The 15,028-nt window shown below is 38.7% G+C and overlaps 1 protein-coding gene across 1 annotated transcript; it reads right to left on the bottom strand.

Annotated features, from left to right (window-relative positions):
• Positions 1-243: 243 nt before the first annotated feature.
• Positions 244-13,901, bottom strand: dhtkd1 (dehydrogenase E1 and transketolase domain containing 1). The gene is made up of 17 exons (XM_038705992.1): positions 13,730-13,901; positions 13,287-13,439; positions 11,825-12,036; positions 11,474-11,668; positions 11,026-11,295; positions 9,322-9,493; positions 8,941-9,139; positions 7,583-7,895; positions 7,402-7,486; positions 7,153-7,292; positions 6,867-7,017; positions 6,667-6,773; positions 5,527-5,691; positions 5,347-5,429; positions 4,952-5,118; positions 1,195-1,280; positions 244-1,110 (listed from the first exon to the last, which is right to left on the bottom strand). The coding sequence occupies exons 1-17, from the start codon at positions 13,899-13,901 to the stop codon at positions 1,009-1,011; spliced, it is 2,772 nt and encodes a 923-aa protein (XP_038561920.1). The 3' UTR covers positions 244-1,008.
• Positions 13,902-15,028: the final 1,127 nt, after the last annotated feature.

Here is a 15,028-nt window from a genome sequence, read left to right as displayed (position 1 = left end):
CGTGGAGAGTTACAGGCGTTAATTTACATCTAAAAACTACACTTTATCATAAAGCAAACAACTATCAATTTAAAAAAAACAAAATCCTGGTGTGTCAGCTCTTATACAAGCACGAGATCAGGAGAAAAGAAACTAATTATGCACAACGCAAAAAAATACATTTATTTGAAAATATTTCCATTTGAATATTCTGATTTGGTTTATTTACATTAGGCCTTTAATGCCTTCATTTTTTCAATTCAACTCTTTAAGCATGATTAAATAATTATAGCTATCAAGTACTTCTCTCAAATTTGTACCATGAAATGTTTAAATACATCTAACTCAAGATTGGACAAACATTTAACAGTCAAAATGGTAACAACTTTTTTTGTTCATTTAGAAATCCACTTAAAGTGCCTCAATTTAATGCTCAAAGATTTCTAACATTGTGTACTGATATTTCATGTTTAGAACAGTACAAAAATTTTAAACTCATGCAGACTGAATGCATGACAATACTTAACAATTTTGAACCCTGAAACGTGGAGGTCTTTCAGGTTTGACACAGGTTACTACGAGCTGCGAATACGATGGTCAGCTAAAAGTGCTTCTTCTACTACAATCACACTGTAAACATCGTTTCTAAGGCCTCCATTTGGATATGAACCACATTAGCAGTTGTATTCTTACTTACCATAGTGTTTTAAAACCGAACACATGAAAAATATGGACGTAGCAAATGACAGAAGGGGGAAAAACAGCCGGCAAAACCATAAACGTATTAAAACCTGACAATAAGGGTACAAGCACAATTATCATCACTATTCTCTTTAACACTTGCTTTATATTATTGACCAATTTATTTTTAAACCGCACAATCCACATCGTCTAAAAGGTCCCGTGTATCTGCCACGCAGCAGCCGAGCACATTTACCTACAATAGTGGGAAGATTACTGCAGATACAGTTTGTAATGTAGTACTGGTGTTTGTATACTGGCTATTTTAGTTTCCAGTTGTGGTGAGTCTTAAGAAAAGGTAGCAGTGAGGATGGCCTCTTGTTGCTGCTGATGGAGGGTCCCGATACCGACGGCAGGAGCGGGCAGAGCAGGTCGGCTCACTAATCGGAGCTGGGAAAGAGAGAGAAGACAGTCTAGTACGTGCGATATCAACAATTCATTTGAAAGCTTTACATTACCTGAAACACTGCTCACCTTGCAGTTCAGCTGCTTCTCAAACCTGGGAGCTACAAAAGACCAGGGACCCATGTTTTGAGGCTCCTCTTGACTCCACACAAACTCTGTAGGAGAATTTAAAAGATGTATTACATCAAAAGTAAAAGAGGCCATGATACACTGTTCTTTTTCAAAGCGAGTTCGCAGCAAATGTCATAGACCACTTTGGTTGATGTTCTTTTCCTGCCCGTTGACCACAGAGCAGAGAAATTCCAGATCAAACAGGAACTGGATTTACTTTAGTCTGTTTGGGGAGGTGAGAACAATGAAATAGTCGAAGTGAAACGTTAACTTTCAGGTTTTGTCCCGGAAGTAAGAAAACCTCATTCAGAATCACACTGGTAATTGTAATAACAAAACAACAACAACAACTTGGAAAATCATCACCAATCTTCACAGTATTTCAAGTGGGTGACTCCATTTGTCTAAATAGGGATCATACATTTAAAAGAAAGGCAAGAAATATAATATAATTTTTTAATATTTTTAAAGCTGAAATGATTATTTTTACTGAAAAATGTCCTTTAAAAAAAAAAAAAAAAACTGGTTCTAGTTTCTCATAAATGAATATTGTTTTACTTCTTCCTGCCTTCTATTTTACTCAACTGAATATTTTTGGTTGTTGGACAGCTGGTCCGACAAAACAAGGTGACCAATTTTAAAAAACTTCACGGTTATTAGTAAATTGATCCAGAAAAAAAATCATCAGATTTACTGATAATGAAAATAACTGTGTTGGAGTTCTATTAATATTGTTTCTCACTGCCTTTGAAAGGTGAGTTATGTGAATGAACAGGGAGGTCCGAACAGCCTTTCACAGGTTTGAGACAGCGAAGTTTAGAGCAAAAAAAGTTGGAAAGATGGCATTAAAGGGGAGCGTAGATTCCCTCAATGGATAAGGGAGAAACACTTAAAGTAAATTTAAGTACATGCACTATCTTACAGTTGTTGTTTAACTTAAAATCACACAGTGCTGTAGTAGATACTCAAGTCTCTTATGAAAAGTAAACCCCAGGAACACAGAAACCCTCGATGAAAAACTGCATGGAGTTACAAAAAATAGATGGAACAGCAGCGAGCCCACAAGTGATTTCAGAATTTGAGGTCTCTATGTGAAATTCTGTAAATTCATCCTCCTCCTCTGATGTTCCGTAATTATTCATCTTCACTAAGTGCTGTTAACAACCCACAAACACAAAGGATTTATGGGTAAAGAGAAGGATGCCGACACTGCTGACATCCGTAGTTCCTCATTCTTTTAAAGTCTTGCATAACAAAATAAAGCAATCAGTCGTAGTCTGGGTCGACACTCATTCTATTAGAAAAACACTTAATTCTTAACAATAGCCCTGCAGTGAACACCAGTCTGGTAAAGCTCATATTGTAAATTTTGTTTGTCAGATACACTGATGTGCTGGCATTTCTGGTTTCTTTATTAGTTGTAGAATATCTCGAGGACTCAATTATGCTAGAGGTGACTGTCAGACTTGTATTGAAGTTGCAGCACACTGAACCGCAGTCAGCTTACAATAACTCACTTGTGTCACTGCTTTTGTAATTGTTTTTCTGCCCGTTGCTTAAATTTACATGTTTGTATCACTGAGTGACTCTGGTCCCATTGAATCACTGAAGAAGTGTATTTGAGAAAAATCTCTTTCCTCCTGGTAAACAATCATAAAACTGAAATAACCCTCTGTTGTCAATAAAGGTAAAAGGTCATCACTTACTTTGAATCCCTTTCAGTGAAGCCTAAAAACAAAGCCAAATATCTATGAAGATTTTAACAACCTCATCAGCACAGGCAGACATAGGAAAATGTTACAGCTATGTATTATTAGCAGCCCAGACTACTGTAATGGTGTTTTTCTAAATTTCTCAAAAAAAGCAAAGTTAGGAGGATGAAAACAAAACAATTCTCTGCACCCTTTTCATATCTGGAAAAAACTTCCTATCTAAGGCTCCAGCTCTAAACTCTTAAGTCTTCTGTTTATTATTTTGTCTTTGTTATTTCATTTCAAATTATTAATTTTCTTTACCATTGAGACTGAATTGATTGTTTTAATGTATATTTAAGCTAAATGTAAAAAAACTATGAATTGCCTTTGAATCTGAAAAATACTAATATATATATATATATATATATATATATATATACACACATACATACACTTGTCTTGGCTGTCGTGCATCAGTCACAGACTGCAGTATTATCTAATATTGCAAAGGGAATATGGCATATGCAAAACACAGGAAAAGCATGTTAGCAAAGAGGAACTGTGAACACAAAGAGACTAAAAGTAAAAAAACAGTTCAATCAAGCCTAACATACACCTCTGACTGTCTAAATGAAAATCAAACATATAGTTTACTTATAATTTATCCAACAAGTTAGGGCTGGGCGATATGGACCCAAAAATCATATCCAAATACTGTTAGGCAGAATTGTGGTATGAAATATGTATCGATATTTTCAGCTAAGTGGGCTGAGGGGGTTGTTTTTTTAATTATACTTCATTCTCTACCTTAAGTGTCACTTATTGAAGCCTCCTTCAGTTCTCTTCACACTCACAGACCTAAAGTGCCCCGCTTCTTTCCGTCTCTCTCTCCCTGTATATCTGCTCTGTCTCCATCAGCAGTAGGCTACGTTGTATAAAGTTGCTGAAAAAACCCCCAGAACCTTTCCACCTGCGATTCCGTTCACAGCAGCAGCTGCGCTGCATGAATGACATCTGCACTGGTGTGTTCACTGTCACACAGACATGGTCTGCACTTGTAAAATATCCACCAAGTAGTTGTTTATCTTTTTACAAAGCAGGTCTTCAGCAGTGTCGACCGGCACTGTGTCTCCCTCCATGTTGTTAGAGTTTGTGAGTAGACAGCTACGTGCAGATGCAGAGGGAGGGGCGGGGCTGCACGGTGAGCGAGAGAGAGAAGCAAACGCTGGCAGGACTTTATGGAAACATTAATTAACTCAACATCAAACTATATTGGTATAAACAGTATTGTCTAATTTTATATCTCTCTTGAAATTATATCGGTATAGCTCATTATACCGTCCAGCCCTACAACAAATCATATTTATGTAAAAGAAAATACAAAACAACCCCCAAACATTATGTTTGACATTTTCCTGGCAAAAGTATTATTTAGCTAAGACACACAAAAAAAAAAACAGATTCATTGATATTGAAAATTGGGCTTAAAATAAAAATTATATAATTCAATATCAATAATTATCCCAATAAATTTCAAATCATTATTTCTTTCAAGTTTAAAGGCTGATGTTTGCTCCTGAGTGAAATTTTTAAACTATTCTTTATGATCAGAACATGAAAAACAATTGTCAAACAGTGGATCACTTAACAAATCCGAGGTAACATTCAAAATAATTATGATAAAATCACAGAACTTTTTTTTATTTTATTGTTTGTCTACTTCTTTGGTTTTTAACTATTATGAAGGCCAGAATGGTAATGGAGAGGAACACAGTCAGGTACTGTACTTCACACTGAAATGTTCACAACTGTGTGCAATGAATGAACAGAGTGATTAATTTGATTGGAGAAAGTGTTAATTTGTTTTTAAACCACCCCTGGTTTGCTTGTAATGTAGCAGTGCAAACCTATACACAACATACAGTAACGAACTGGAGTGACATTAAACAAACTGTTGTTGTAATGGCATTTAAAAGAAATCTGGGTGCCTACAAAGAGTGAAGGTGGGGTCCCACACGTACCTTTGGCATTGGGGTATTTTTTGAGCTCCTGTTGCAGAGCCTCCAGTGGGAACGGACAAAGCTCCTCCACACGGATGAGTACTGTGTTCTGGTTGGCTGCCAATGTCTCCCTCTGTTTCAGCAGAGCATAGTAATGCTTCCCTGAGCACAGCACCACCTTCTGGACACTGCATGGAATAAGAAGAAAAATGGTATTTAAAGAATGCTTTTGAAGCATCTTCCAAGTTTGAGAAGGTTTTAAGCACTATTCAAAATATGAAATAAAAAAGCTCTTGTTAAAGAAAACTAGACCATGAACAATTATTAAACTGCGCTCATGAGTGCAGTGTAATAATTCAAATGGCAGCATTTCAAGCTGCCATTTGAGTTATTACTTTAAATATACTTTATCTCACCTTTCTGCTGAGGCTAAAGTATCACCTAACACTGGCCTGAAAGACGTTCCTGGTGCCAGTTCAGCCAGACTGGACACCGCCCCCTGCCAAAAAGCCCAAATTTTATTCAGCCAGTGACACAGAAATATCTATAAAAATGAGTTGCAAATGTTTCTTCTTTACAATATCTACAGCGCTTACAGAAAACCTGAGCAGCGTCTTGGGTCCAACCACAATGAGAGGTTTGCGGAAATTACGGATCATCTGTCTCCTCAGCAGGTGGAAGTACTGAGCAGGAGTTGTGGGGTTGACCACGGCCATGTTCACATTGTCACCATCCACACCCTCTTCTTTACTGTCACACATCTAAGAGACAAAAGAGGACAAGTTAGCAAACATTTACAACTCAGGTAATGTGTAACACAACACATGGCCTGTAAATAATATCCTCTGTGCTGCATTACGTTCCTTTGTACTGAAAAAAAGCCAGCATGTCTGTACCACGACACGTGTCATATTCTTCACTATTCAAATCAAATAGCAATATCGATAGCATTTCTGAATTCCCAGTTTGTGGGTGCTATTTTGCTTATTTAGGTAATTGCACCAGCACATGAACACAGTGCACTGTGTGCCGCTTTGTCGCACTATGGACATCAGGGCTGCTGAGGTCTTTCTGGCACAGTGCAATACAGCTCTACACTAAGTATCTATCTACTAATAGTTATTGCTAAAATTATAAAGGGGGCCAAGGAACATTGGTCCACAAAGTTTCAGCTAAAAGTCTCTCCATGTTATTAGTAGTAATATACCTCAAAGCTACAAATAGAAAGGAGTAAAAATATAACCTGTGCTCACTGACTGAGGTAAAACATTAAACCTCCATGAACACTATGAGGTGCTTTTGGTTTATCATTGAGCAACAGCTGATGAATATGCGGGGTGTGTATTTATGCCGCATGCACATCATATGGGACGCATGAGAGAGATGAGAAAGGTTCCCATGTTTACGACTTGTGTTTGTTATCATCTAACAACTGAAGGCAGCTGTATGATGGCAAAGTTGGTTGGTTGTGTGAGGGGTAAGAAATACTGTGCGCTATATCCAATAAACTGGAATTGAATTACCTCAAACAACAGATTTGGGCTGAACCGAGATACCCATGTTTGTTTTATTTTCAGGCAGCAACGTAATATTAACTGCCGTATCTGACATATTGAAAAAATCTCAGATTCCCCTTTATAATTACAACTGGGATTGTTGACAGGAACGGTATTTTACACAAAATCAAGAACCGGTAACTTTGTTTGACATGAATGCAGCATTTCAGTCCCACAGACCTGGAGGAAGCGCTCCATATGGCAGGATGAGTGTTCAGGTCCGGCTCCATCGTAGCCGTGAGGCAGCAGGATCACCAACCCACTCTGTAGCAGCCATTTGGCTTCACCTGGAAACACAACAGTTTCACATCTGATGTAAGAAGATTATAAGATAATTATAGAAATTGTGAATCGATTGATTGCATCAATCGGGCGTTTACCTCCAGAGAGAAAGGTATCAAAGATGATCTGCGCTCCGTTGAAGAAATCTCCAAACTGAGCCTCCCAGATGGGAAGTAGCTTCGGCTGTGCGATACTCATACCATATTCAAATCCAAGCACTGCCTCCTCAGACAGCGGGCTGTTACACACCTAAATAAACACAAAGACGTCAAAATATGCCACATGAAGGGAGGAAATTTATATTTATGTAAGAACAAATATGAAGGAATGTCCTGATTTAGACAGATTATGTTCACATTATGTTTTATCTATTAAGGATTTTACCTCCAGAAAAGCTGTCTGCTGCGGACTGATGTGGTTTAGGGGGATGTACATGTCATTAGTGTCTTGACACACCACCATGGCATGTCGCTGACTGAAAGTGCCTCTTCCAACATCCTGTCCGCTGATTCGAATATTAAATCCTGTATGGAACAACAAAAATTTCAAATCTACAAATCCTTTTCTTATAAATAAATAAAAATCAACAACTCTTAAATTTCATTTGATTTGCATCTTCTACTTAACACTGACCTTGGGAGAGGAGGGAGCCGAAAGCCAAGGCCTCTGCTGTGGACCAGTCCAGTTTGGTCCCTTCTTCCAACTTGTTCAACCGAGCCTGAGTTCACAAAGGAGCAAAAAAAATAAAAAATCACCATCTAGCTGCAGCCATGTTAAAAACAGATAATAGAAATAACAGAGACTATGGCCACACCTGTACATGGGTCTTTCCAAGGTGGCTGTGCAGCTGGATTTGCTCAGGTATGTCCACAGATTTTGCTCCTACAAACTGCAGCAAGGGAACGGGTACACCTGTGTCCCATGTGGTGACTCTGGCCTGAGGTTCTACCAGATCCCCCCAGCGGCCCTGCAGGTTGGTGGGTGGAGGGCTGTACAGCGTCATGTTGGACAGCTTGTTGTTGAGCATGCCGTAGTATTTGGACTTGATCTCGTCGCGCTCAACGTCGGTCATCAGACCCTCAGAGATCAGCTGGTCTGAGTAAGAGTCAGGGACACTCTTACGGGATCTGTGAGGATGCAACAATGTCTGTTTCATTAATCTGTATTTTTTCAAGAACACAATATACACCGACCACAATGTATATGTGGGGAAATAATAGTTTTGGGAATCAACAAAATTACTGAAAAAGTGTTTTCATTTTACTTTACTTTATTTTGGAAAAAAGTACAACTATGTCAGTCGAGGTGCAAATTCTACTAGTACTTTTCTTTTTGATTGATTGTTTGTTTTTACAATGGATCTTTATGTGTACTTCCAAATGCAAATGCAAAAAAATGCTGTACTTACAAGTTTCCGATTGAAAGAGTTTATGGATATTTTTTAAAGGTTTACAATCATCAGATTGAATCAGAATCTTTTTGTAGGAACTTTGTCTCTTTGGTCAGAGTCCAAACATGCTAGTTCAGCATATAACATAGAAAAGCATGTTACTTTATAGCAGCTACAAAACTGTTGTGTGGAAGCAATTTATTTCTGAAGTAATGTTGCTGTGATCTGCAACTTACAATTGTTTTCTCAATTTAGGAATCTTTGGTCAGTATTCAATGTGATGTCTTTAAATAGAGGTTACACACTGAAAATCATCATCTTTAACTGTAGGTTACCATTCACAACAACAAATGTAAGTTTTTTTTTGTTAACAACAAGCTATCCATGCTACATGAGACCAGGAATGTAGCTTCAAAATACCATAACAGTGTATGCCTGACACAAGTATCCAGTATTCCCTCAGTTAAAATTTATATCTTTACCAACATAAATATTGTAAGAGACAGCTTTTAGACATGCCTGTCTTGATGCTAATTTGACAGCTGTATTAAGTGACAAACTCCTAGAAAAAGAAGCAATATAAAAGCTAAATCTGCAACGAGCCAATATCAAAAGGACTGGACTTGAATATTGGCTAATAACTGCTGAAATATTTGTGTCTCTCTGTGCGCCATCAGTAAACTTAGGAATCCTCAGAAATATGCTGTATATGCTACAGTTACTTTTAAAGTGAAAGTGACAATGTGTTGTGACACAGAGTAAACGGGGTAAATTTAACTGACCGGATGATCTTGTACATGGCGGGGTTGGTGAAGAAAGGCTCATCCAGCTCATTGTGGCCCCACTGACGGTAGCAGATCAGGTCCAGGATGATGTCTTTCCTGAAAAGCCGCTGGTACTCCACAGCCAGCCGAGTGGCCCGCAGCACCTCCTCTGCGTCATCGCCATTTACATGGATCACAGCACAGTTCACCATCTTACCTGTGAAACAAATGGGAACAGCACGATATATGAAACACTAACATTTTGAAAACAGATTTTGGGGTTCATCACACCTTGGTGATTCAAATAATATCAAATAGGTCCCCATCATCTATACTTTAAAAGAACGTAGCGAATATTTAGTTTTCTTTATATGGATGCTATTTACAAGTTTCACTGACCGACATCACTACAGTACAAAGAAGATCTCCCTCTCTCGGATGGAGTGGTATAACCCACTTGGTTGTTCACAATGAGGTGGATGCTCCCACCGACTCTGTAGTGAGGGAGGTTTGAAAGGGTCAAAGTTTCTGGAACAATCCCTTGGCCGGTGAAAGAGCCATCACCATGGACCTGTGGAGAAGAGAACAGAGATGGTTTTAACACTGCAGGAAGGTTTGAAGGACTTCTTTAACTCCCTGCTTCACTTTAACACAATTTCAGACATTCTACATTGCTGAACAGAGAATGTAAACGTCTCTAACATTATGACCTAAAGGCCCAGAGGGGTTTAGTGTCATTACCTCCTGCAGAGTATGAACCGCAGATCAGAAGAGAAGCGTAATGAAGGCATTCAGATGAAATATATCGGAGGTCCACAGCTTGTGAGCAACAGTGGCTGTGTACACATTTGTTTCTTAGTGGATCTAATCAATTTTTCTGGTGTTTTTGACTGCAAATTATGTTTAAGCCACTGCTACATCTGATAAGTTGGTTTAAAGAGATAAGAATGTTTAACACATTCATTATTTTCTGTCAGATAACCATAGGAACATTGAAACAGGTTTTGCTTCTTTTTAATCATTCCTCCTGTTCACACTGGTCATTTTGAGATCCATTTCGGAAGTGTTTCCAATGTAAGTGATGGGATAAATTAAAGAGTACTACTACTAATGAATATTAAATAGTGCATGTATTGTGAGGGCCAATGAAACAGAAACTATAAAAAATACCAATATAGTACTACTACTAAAAATAATAATAATACCATTTATCATCTCTCATGTCATTGCTATCAAAATAATAATGATAAACAGGGCTCTCCTACATAGGAAAATAACAATTTCTGACACGCCAACTGTAACTACAGACACAGCACTTTGATAAACACGGCATTAGCTTTGTGCTGATTTAGCAACGGGCAGAGTTATCTGCGGTTGGCGATGTTAGAAAATATTTAGAAATAATAAATTAGAGAGAAATGAGAGGACCAGTTGCTAGAACTGCCAAACTTTTTCAGAAATAAATCTACAATCACGTCCGTCAGCAGCGTATCCTCCTCCGTAACATTAAACATACCACTGTGAGCCTGGAGAGGACAGTGAAAAATGGGAGGGTTATCAAGTCTGGTCTCCGAAGAGGAAAAGTGATGAGGGCTATTTTTATTATTATTTAAGTCATGTAACGATGTGACAAAAGACCAACTCACTGGGAACAATGAGTGTGAGAGCTACCAGGAGCTACTCACCATAGCTCGGTAGACTGCTGTCAGCTGATGTTTTGTTCTGTGGTGCTGCAGTGTAGTTAACAAATGAGCTGCAGCGCACCCTCTGGTGGGCAAACTATGCAACACTCATGACATGAGGGAAGGATCCGACTCTCTGTTTCTCTTTTCAATAGTTATTTATCGGCTGTTATAAACACCGATGCAGATATATCTGCGAGTAGCTTATATCAGCGAAATGATAAATTGGTCAGGCTCTAGTATACACCATATAACCATCATCTTCCGCTATGTATTGCATGTCTTAATCCTCTCACTCTCTCCCCATGTTTCCTGCCAGTCTCTCCTGTCATCAAATCAAAATAAAAGTATTACATTGCTCTTCCTCTTCTTTTAAACTTAAACTTATTGGCTGCATGTATTCGTTGTTGTGAAGCGGTACCTGCAGACAGACGACATGGTCCCCCGGCTGGGCGTTGTCTTCAGGTGAATAATCTCCTTCTTTCCTGAGCTGCTGTCTGGCTCTAGTTTTGCCCTGAGCCACGGGGTTGATCGCCTCCAGGTGAGATGGGTTGGGCAGCATGGTCACATGGAGAGGGTGTCCAGCTCCGAAATCCAACTCCACTGAGGAGGTGAGGTGGGACAGGACGTCCCCGATGGCAGGGGAGGTATCGGGGAACTCGCTGAGGCCTCGCATCTTACGGAACATGAGCTGGACAGAAAAACAATGGAAAAACAGTGTTGTTTGAGGTTATCTAACCCTTTTTTGAACTTTGGCAGCTGGCTGTGACTTTCTGTTTCCTTGTGCTGCTGATTACAGTAGTGCAAATTAAACAATCTAATCTTGTCATGGATAATTCATTAAGTGTGACTGTCTAGGGCTGATTAACCTCGGGTGGGAACTTCAGCAGGCCTGTCAGGAGGTTGAGTCGGCCTCTGTGGGGCATGCCGATGACAATGTCAGTGACTCCGCTGTGGGCGAACTGGTAGAAAAGCTCGTGGAAGAAGCCCATCATGCTCTCTGCTCCTTCTCCTCCATAACGTTTCACAGTGGCAAACTTGGTGGCCAGAAAGTGGTCAAATTCCTACAGGTTGTGAGAGAAAAGGTAAAGAAAGACACGGATACACAAATACGTGACATTAACATATGAAATGTGATAAGGACGTGTCAAATAATACAGTACATTTTATTTGCAGTTTATATAAATGGATGTTATCCTCCTTTTTCTTCTTGGCATTACCTGAGATTCCAGCATGATCTTGGCCAGCTGCCTCCTCTCCTCGGTGGAGAAACTCTTCTTCTTGAGTTCCTCAAAGCGGTCAGCGAACCACTCCCTCTCCTCTATGCTGCTCAGCTGGCTGGTCTCCACTGACAGGTGGCCACAGTAGACTTCTTCCAGGTAGGCCTGAACCTCTTCCACTGAAGCCTCCGCTTTGCCAAAATGTCGTAGACCTGCAGAAGCACACATAGGGGAGTGATAAGTGAACAGAGGGGGCATTGTTTTGGGTTAAAGTTTCTACAGTTGAAAGGTAAAACCATCCTCCAACCCTTTCCATCCTTAGGTGTATTAAACAATAAAACATTAATAAAATCGTTGTTCTTTGTAGATCCCGGCCAATATCAGCAATCTGTATCAGTGTTTATAACAGCTGATAAATGTCAATTAAAAAAGGCAACAACGTGCGCTTGGAATGCCACAAAACGCAGCAATCAGCTGACATAATCAGCTGTGATTTTGTTCAAAGTATTATTTGTAACAATAAAAAAAACTTAAACTGCATTATGTCATGTTATCTTGGTGAGGTCTCAAAACTACACTTAAAAAATGTTAGGGATAATCGTTGTTTATGTTATGTGTTTCTAAAAAGAAGAAGAAAAAAAGCCGATATATCGGATTTTAAAATATAAAATTTGCCAAATACTCAGATAATTGACAGTGTAAGCATTAAATATGATATCAATGAATAACTAATTAAAAGTATGAAATGAATCAAATACATTTTTTTACGTTCTGGAATCCTCCAAAAATAATCATAGAGTAAGTTTATATGCATGCGATTTTGTCTTTCTGACAACTTATCTGAAAGCTTTATTTACTAATTACTTTAAAAATTAAGATTTTTGCACAAAAAAACATATGAAAATGTACAAATACAGCTGAAAGTCAATACATCCACTGACAGAAAATTTACTGGGAACTAATTTGATAACCGTTTCGTTATTTTTCATGCAAAATCTTTTCATGGTTGCAGCTTCACAAATGTGAGGATTTGCTGCTTTTCCTTTTAATTATATTTATATTTTTAATAATTTTGAGGTTTGGACTACCGGTTGAACAAAACAAGCACTTCTTAAAAAATCCTACTTTTACATTAATGCATGAGTAGTAATAATATTAATCCTATGATATAATATATAATAGTAGTAGTAATTCCAAAGGACAATTTTCTGCATCTGTACATTTAAAACAGTTTCAATGCAGGTTGTTTCTTTACAGTGCGATATTAGTACTTTTACTTAAGTAAAGGATCTGAAAATTTCCTCCAACACCTTTACTTGCAAAGTAAAAGTCTTTTTAACAAGTATAGATTACATAATGTTGCACATATAGAGTAACAAATCATGGTTAGAAGGAGACACTGTCATTTTCCCAACTTGTGATGCATGCTTTCTGTAGGTTTCCATCTACAGCTGTCATTTACCTGAGGTGTTGAGTTTTCCTCTAATGGTGCCGGTCAGCATGTCTATCTCCGGGACAGTGTCGGCCACAGGCTTTTGGGGTAGTAAGGGATTAATTTTAGCAGCCTTGTGCCCATGTGCTCTGTATGCCTCCACCAGACGAGCAAGACCATGATCTGAGCACAAAGCAAAACACCAGGCCGCTGTGAGGATGAGTTGTCCCAAAACACACTGCAGATTCAATGTCAGCCACTGGGTGCAACCTCGACTGATCGCAACAAAATCATCCTCTAATTTAACTATTTAAATGGGAATTAGATGTTTTACACAAGTATAAAACGAATACAGTAGTACAATAACAAAACAAACCTGAATGCATACATGGTCAGCATTAGCGTTATTTTAGCACGACAAAGACGCCTTCTTATCTGGTGATGTTAAGTTTTTGAATTAACCCCCTACTGACCTTGATTCAGTGCCGCGATGCAGTCGCTCTGCAACTTGTGGCACCTCTCTGTCTGTTTGGGCCGGTATCCATAAACACCTTTCTCGGTGTGGTAACAGCAGCCGACAACCTGCCGGGCGACACAGGGTGGCAGTCTGCTCAACGACGTTTTCAGGAAAAGTAGGGCCGACATGTTTTTAAGTGTACGTTAAAGCTTTATTTAATCTTTTAGCGGCGCACACAGGCCGACGTTTAAGGAACAGCGGCCATAACGTTACAGCAGAAAGAGGCACGTTATGGGAGGAGACGCCGTATCGGAAGCTTATTGGCTCAGGTTCCTGCACTCGTTTCACAATAGTCACCAATGAAATCTTTCCTCTTTAGTTTTTTTTTTTTTGTTTGTTCATACTTTTGTTCCAGGTTTATTCAACACAATATTTGTATTTGTAGTATACGAAGATCCATTTTGGAGCAACGGTGCATTATGTTTAAGCTAGCTAAGAAATTCAAAGGTAAGTGAAGTGGCCCCTGTGACGTTGCGCAACAAGTGCAACGAGGTTTGTGCTGCGTTCACGTGCTCCTTGTAAATCCCATATTCCCTATTTGAAAGTTGGAAATCAGGATACCAATTGGTTTTGGTTAGAAACTGATCTTTTTCTATTTTATTGCCTTTATTCTACTTATTAATTGCTCAAGTCCCATTACTTTTAAATTGCATATAGGTGACGAATTAAAGTGAGTAGAAGTATGTGAATCAGAGAGGTGGGACCAAGACATTGTTTTACAAGTCACAAGTAAGTCTGAAGTCTTAGCACTCAAGTTACAAGCAAAGTCCCAAGCTGAGACAGTCAAGGCTGAATTCATAATGTGCTCTTCACCAAATGTAATAGCATTTCATATTTCTAACAAGAAATGAGAAAAATGAAAAATATCTTTATTGAATAAAGCGTTAACCTGTACAGAAAAAAAGGCAGAGGTGTCACACAACAAATGTCATATAATTTTTTTTTTTAATAATTTATATTTGGGCTTGAGGAGGGTGTCAAGTCAGTTAGAGTCAAAAGGCTCAAGTCCAAGTGAAGCGTCATTGGTGTTAAAGTCAAAGTCGAGTTGCAAATCTTTTTTGATTTTGTCAAGTCGATTGTAAAGTCATAATAATTTGTGACTCGAATCTGACTGGAGTCCAACTCGTGACTCGAGTCCACACCTCTGGTGAATCATATGCCTTCACAGATCTCAACCCAATTGAACACCTATGCAGGATTTGAGTAATTTGTGCTAGACTAGACAGCACTTTAAACACAGAAATGGAGTTCATCA

The sequence above is a fragment of the Micropterus salmoides genome, unplaced genomic scaffold (assembly GCF_014851395.1).
Source record: "Micropterus salmoides isolate LMB-PRFRI ecotype aquatic unplaced genomic scaffold, ASM1485139v1 Ms_hic_scaffold_8, whole genome shotgun sequence".
NCBI classification, from domain to species: Eukaryota; Metazoa; Chordata; class Actinopteri; order Centrarchiformes; family Centrarchidae; genus Micropterus; species Micropterus salmoides.
Note: the sequence above shows the minus strand (reverse complement) of the source record. Positions and strands in the feature narration are given on the sequence as shown.

Excerpts from the sequence above, each read along its gene's own strand:
- dhtkd1 (XM_038705992.1), bottom strand. The coding sequence starts at position 13,901 with ATGTCGGCCCTACTTTTCCTGAAAACGTCGTTGAGCAGACTGCCACCC. Across the intron at positions 13,440-13,729 it reads CATCGCGGCACTGAATCAAG|ATCATGGTCTTGCTCGTCTG; the intron begins GTCAGTAGGGGG and ends CTTTGTGCTCAG. Across the intron at positions 5,430-5,526 it reads AGACGCTGCTCAGGTTTTCT|GGGGCGGTGTCCAGTCTGGC; the intron begins GTAAGCGCTGTA and ends GCTTTTTGGCAG.